Source organism: Loxodonta africana, chromosome 6, assembly GCF_030014295.1.
Source record: "Loxodonta africana isolate mLoxAfr1 chromosome 6, mLoxAfr1.hap2, whole genome shotgun sequence".
NCBI classification, from domain to species: Eukaryota; Metazoa; Chordata; class Mammalia; order Proboscidea; family Elephantidae; genus Loxodonta; species Loxodonta africana.
Genome location: NC_087347.1, coordinates 29,855,415 through 29,861,627, shown reverse-complemented (window position 1 = coordinate 29,861,627; position 6,213 = coordinate 29,855,415). Strand labels below are relative to the sequence as shown.

General features: G+C 43.5%; 1 protein-coding gene across 1 annotated transcript; it reads left to right on the top strand.

Moving 5' to 3' along the window:
* Positions 1 to 2,149: 2,149 nt before the first annotated feature.
* Positions 2,150 to 4,732, top strand: RPL37A (ribosomal protein L37a). Its single transcript, XM_003405910.4, has 4 exons — positions 2,150 to 2,281; positions 2,681 to 2,809; positions 3,471 to 3,553; positions 4,613 to 4,732. The coding sequence occupies exons 1-4, from the start codon at positions 2,183 to 2,185 to the stop codon at positions 4,674 to 4,676; spliced, it is 375 nt and encodes a 124-aa protein (XP_003405958.3). The 5' UTR covers positions 2,150 to 2,182; the 3' UTR covers positions 4,677 to 4,732.
* The last annotated feature ends 1,481 nt before the right edge of the window (positions 4,733 to 6,213 follow it).

The following is a 6,213-nucleotide window of genomic DNA, read 5'->3' as shown; positions in this document are numbered from 1 at the left end:
AAGACACAGGAAGCATCAAAAGAAGTTGGAAGGAACACACAGAATCACTCTACCAAAAAGAATTGGTCGATATTCAACCATTTCAGGAGGTAAGCATATGATCAAGAATCAATGGTACTGAAGGAAGAAATCCAAGCTTCACTGAAGGCATTGGCAAAAAACAAGGCTCCAGGAATTGACAGAAAACGAATTGAGATGTTTAAGCACACAGATGCAACACTGGAAAGTGCTCGCTCGTCTATCCCAAGAAATTTGGAAGATAGCTACCATGTCTCTCTGTCCACTTCTCTCTTTTATATCTCAAAAGAGGTTGGCTTAAAACACAATCTAATCTCGTAGATTGAGTCCTGCCTTATTAACATAACTGCCACTAATCCCACCTCATTAACATCATAGAGGTAGGATTTACAACACATAGGAAAATCACATTAGATGACAAAATGGTGGACAATCACACAATACTGGGAATCATAGCATAGCCAAGTTGACAGACATTTTTGGGGGACACAATTCAATCTATGACAGTTTTCATGACCCAAGCCATGGTATTTTCAATCACATCGTAGGCATGGGTAAGCTGGACAATGAATAAGGAAGACCGAAGAAGAATTGATGCCTTTGAATTATGGTGTTGGTGAAGAATATTGAACATAATACCATGGATGGCCAGAAGAACGAATAGATCTGTCTTGGAAGAAGTACATCTAGAATACTCCTTAGAAGCGAGGATGGTGGGACTATGTCTCACATATGTTGGACGTGTTATCAGAAGGGACCAGTCCCTGGAGAAGGACATCATGCTTGGTAAAGTAGAGGGTCAACGGAAAAGAGAAAGAGCCCTTATGAGATGGAGTGACACAGTGGCTGCAACAATGGGATCAAGCGTAACGAAGACTATGAGGATGGCACAGGACCAGGCAGTGTTTCGTTCTGTTGTACATAAGGTTGCTATGAGTCAGAACTGGCTCGACAGCACCTAACATCAATTTTTATGGAAGCCGACTGCCACACCTTTCTCCCTTGGAGCAGCTGGTGGGTTCTAACTGCTGACCTTTTGGTTAGCAGCTGAGTGCTTAAACACTGCACAACCAGGAGTCTTGCAAGATCGACATTTCCCCTTTAAACAGAAATTATTGCCACCAATGTGCCAGGTTCTGTGCTAGGTACTGGCATGCAGAGCTGAACAGCATAGGCCCTGCCCTGGTGGAACTGACTTGTGGAGACCTCTATTGGTTTTGTTGTTGTTACTGGACTTTTTTTTTAAGAATAGTTTTAGATTTACATAAGAATTTAGGAGATAGTACAGAGGTCGTGTATATTGTACACCCAGTTTTCTCTATTATTAACATCGTACATTAATAAGGAGCCCTGGTGGTGCAGTGGTTAAGTGCTTGGCTGCTAACTGTAAGGTGGGAGTTTGAACCAACAGCTGCTCTGAGGCAGAAAGATGTGGCAGTCTGCTGCTATAAAGATTATAGCTTAGGAAATCCCATTGGTCAGTTATGCTTTGTCCTATAGGGTTGCTACTAGTTGGAATCGACTGGATGGCACACAACAACACATTAGCGCATTTGTTACAATTAGTGAGCCAGTATTGATACATAAGGAGTCCTTGGGTAGTGCTCACCTGCTAACCTAAAGGTTGGAAGTTTGTGTTCATCCAGAGGTGCCTCAGAAGAAAGGCCTGGCTATCTACTTCCAAAAAAATCAGCCACTGAAGACCCTGTGCAGCAGAGTTTTTTCTCCTGGGACACATGAGGCCGCCATGAGTTTGGAATCGACTCCGCTGCAATGGAAAAAAATCTCCAGCACCCCGCACATTGCTTGCCACTTTTAGAAAGTACAGTATAGTTGGGAAAGCAATATGATTTGGGGTTAAAAAAAAAAAAAAAAAAAAGGTAAGATTTAAGCACTTTGCTAAGTACAAGTCACTTAATTCTGTTTCCTTGTCCCTAAAATGGGGGAAACCACAGCTGTTTTGCAATATTTTGTGAGATATATGTAAGATAATGTGGGTGTTCGAAGGTGCTTCTGCTGTTTTTTGTCCATATAGTTTGTGAATCAGGGTAGACCGAGCACAGACACTCCAAACCACCCCAAACATTCCTCAGGAGGCCGCGCTAAGACTTCTGGGTGGAGTCGGCTGCAAGGAGACCTCCAGAACATAGAGCTCAGTTCCTAGATGGGCCTCTCGTTCTCCACTTCCGCTCGTCCGCCTAAAACCGCGCCTGCGCGGTGCGTCTCTTCCTCTCTGGGCTCGGAGCTAGACTGCGGCGAGATGGTGAGTGTGGGTCGCGGCGCGGCCTGGATCTCCATCTGCCCGCATCTGCCTTTCTTTTGGCTTCTGCGCCCGAGCCCCCCTTTGTTCGCCTGCCCCAGCCCATGTGCTCCCTGCGCTGCGTGCCTCACTGCAACCTGAGACACCATTCTCCCTGTGGGTCGCAGTCCAGGGCGGGGCGGCTTGACAGGGTCCGGCCCATGTGGGCCGGGTTAGCGGGTCGCCCTCGGAGCACGGGCCCTGCACTGGGCCCTAGTTTGATCTGGCCAGTTGGGGAGAATTAGGGCACAGGAGGGGGGATGTAAGTTTGTGTGAAGGTCTCGTCTCCCGGGAGGTGGGGTCTCTGTTCCGTGTCCCAACTCTAAGTATGGCTGGTTTCTCTTATTTCGCTCCTCCGAACAGGCAAAACGCACCAAGAAGGTCGGTATCGTCGGTAAATATGGGACCCGTTATGGTGCCTCCCTCAGGAAAATGGTGAAGAAAATTGAAATCAGCCAACATGCCAAGTACACTTGCTCCTTCTGCGGCAAAGTAAGGCGGTCTCTGGAGGGGGCCGGGAGGGTAGATGATCGCTTCCAGAGTGAGGCCTCTCTTTAAAGGAGTTCGTAAACAGTGCTGGTTCCCGAGCTGCTGAGCAGTTAGAATTGCCCGTACCATTGATTATCAATTATGTGATAATAAAGTATTGATGACAATTTTTAGATTTTGTGAAATGTTTTTCATTCAAAGAAAACCATGTAGGAGTTAAAGGATAAGGAAAGTCATGTGGCAAAGAGCACCAGTGTAAGTCAAACCTGCTTTGTGGAAAATAATTCAGACAGTTTTGTCAACTGATGCTTAAACGTACCAACTCTCAAGAGTACTAGTCTTGGTATCTAACATTCTACTTGTGTTGCTCGAGATTTTTGTGTGATATTTACTGTGCACATGCAGAGATACAGTATTACAACAGTCCTTGTTATGTTTTTGTTTTGGGGGAAGGGGGATTCCTCCATACCCTTGGCAGAGTCACCATGACGAATGCAAATTTCCACTAGTGAACTTGGGGGGTTAGAAATATATGTATATTATATATACATATATATAACCTCATAAGATACACCAGCTTTAGTGTTTTTGTGTACTTCAGGCTCCTGGATGCTTGTAAAAGGCTTATATTTGGTTCATAGAGAAAATTGATTCTCTTTTTCAGACCAAAATGAAGAGACGAGCTGTGGGGATCTGGCACTGTGGTTCCTGCATGAAAACGGTAGCTGGTGGTGCCTGGACCTACAAGTGAGTCCATCTTTTTGTGGTATCGGGCCACATCCTAGGCTTGACACTGGATGGGCTAGTTTTAACTCTCGTTCCTTGGTGTCAGACTTGAAATGGGTGAGAAAGTTAAGAGTGGTTTTGTGTTTTTCAGGGCTCTTGAGAGTTATAGTTAAAAATACTGATTTTCAGTTCTTCCAAGAATAGAAGCAAGATGACTGAAATAGAAGTTCCAGTCTGATGCATGTATTACTTCAGAATTGTATACAGCCACGGGGGTTCTGAATATTATCATGATACTGTACAGCTCTGTTAGGTGGGACTGAATCTCCACTGAGCCTTGATTTGCATTAAAACTTGTTTTTAATTATTTAAAAAATAAAAGGTCACTTAACCTGTAAACAGGATTTGTTTGGACTTCAACTTTGTGACCAGGCCAAGCTATAATGCTGTGAGACAGACCTATCTGTGCTGGTTATTGCTTGCTTTGACTCTTCTTACCCATTTCTGGAAATCAGACACTCTTGAAGGCCTCTAATCTTGGAATTCATTGCTGACCCCTAACATCTGGGAGAGTCCTCTTGAAAGGCTTTTTGGTTGATCTGAGTTGGTGATTGATTTAAACACCTTGGGGGAGGGTGTTTTGTGAGAACATAATGGACAGTGGGGACTAGGGTCATTTCCTGGTTTTGATAGTGGAATTAATTAGCATTCATACACCTACGATATGGGGTGGTTATGTGTTTTTGAGGTACCGTTTGTGTTAACGTCTTTAATGCTTTGCTCTCTGAGCAGTCAGGGGCATGAGATCGGCTATACCTGCAAGAGCCTCTTAAGACATGGCTTTTACAGGGTGATATCATGTGGATTGGGAGCCATTAATCTCTAGTGTTGGTTGAACTTTTAGATTAATAGAAGGGAAATACTGACAGCACGTAGTATCGGTGTTAATACTGAGTCTCATGAAGAGATTAAAAAAAATTAACGTTAAGATTATGTAAAAATGAGACAGTTCTACTCATTTGCTGCTTTGTGTGTTTACATAGCTGCTTATATTGGAAACCAAATTGCTTTTCTTTGCAGTACCACCTCTGCAGTCACAGTTAAGTCCGCCATCAGAAGACTGAAGGAATTGAAAGACCAGTAGAAGCTCCACCATTTGAAATATCTCTAGCCTGTAATAAATGGGTTAATTTATGTAAACAGTTGCCTTGGTTTGTTGTTAATCGTATTGATTTTATGTTGTTCTTGCCAGTTCAATTTCTTTTAGGTACATTAGTATAAACTGTCCAAATTCCTGACATCTAGAGGTGTTTCTACTAGTATTAGGTCAAATCATCTGAAAATGTCCTTAAATTACTGACAACCTTGTTTTACCTACAAAAACATGGAATTCACGTGGCTCAGCATAATATCTTTAAGGATCAGAGTTCTCATATCTCTGATCTTGCTGTAAGCTGATTAAAAAAAAAACAAAGCTATCATTTTTTTTCAAATTGCCTATCCTCCTACCACACTCTTCTTCCTAAACTTCTCTAGGCCTTACTTAATGTTATTAAAACTGGAGTTTTGGTTTTTTTTTAATCACAGTTAATATTTTAGCTTAAAAGCTACCTGTAAGAATGGCGGTGCCAGCTGTACAGTGCCATGGCAGAGGGTCTGCACTCCTGTTAGCTTCACATGGGGAAGGAGAAAGTCATCATCAACATAAGCAGCCCAAAGCTGGTTCCTGTCAGGTGGCGGTCAGACATATTTCCTCCCTGCAGGTTTGGCTCCAGAGCTACTGGCTTTAACCTATTTTTTTTTTATGATAGTCGAAGAGAAGTTGAAGGGGGCAGCTTGGTAGTGGAAACCATTTAGAATGCTATTGAAATAATTGATATTTTCGTAGGTAAGGAAATAGTAACTTTCCGCAGTCACATGGAAATAGGACTGGAAGTTAGGTTTTCTGCCTCCTAGTTCACATTTTTCCCACTGAACTCGGCTATGGGCTCATAGTATATTTCCTCTTACTCTGCCTCTTTTTGGAATACAGATCTCCACCTTCATTTTACTCGTAAAGGCTACCCCGTCCCCAGGCTCATTTGACAGTGGTTTTCTGAGCCTTTACTTTGAAGTCGTTTGTTAATTGAACATTGTACCAGCATGTAAAGATGGATAAGGCATGTGCTCCTCACTAGACTTCTGAGTTCTCAGGCCGTCTCATTGTATCCTAAATATTCACGTGAGCACTGTGATAAATGCGTAGAGAGCCAAAACAGGAGCACGTGTACTTGCCAAGAGTTTTGGGTATAAAGTTGAAAGGGCATACTTGAACTGTGTTTTAAAGGAATATCTACTAGAGGTGAGGGCTAATGACCAAGTTCTGGAGCCAAGAGCTGTCACCGAGGAATTTGGAGGCAAAGTAAACCACGTTCGAGGGTGCTTTTCTGTCCCTTTTTAACTGGGTAACCCGTAAGGCTATCAGTTTTGAGTGGAGCCTGGAGAAACAAAAGGCTCTGCAGCAGGTCCAAGTTGCTCTGCCGCCTCACGTATGACCTGGCAGGTTTGAACAGATTGGGAGATAGCTGAGGCTCAAGGGAAGAGTCAGTGCTCTAGGTGGTTGGAGTTAGTGACCACCCCTGCTGGCATCTGTTGTGCATTTGAGAAGTGGTTGTTCGCTGTTGGGCTCCGGTAGAAATCAA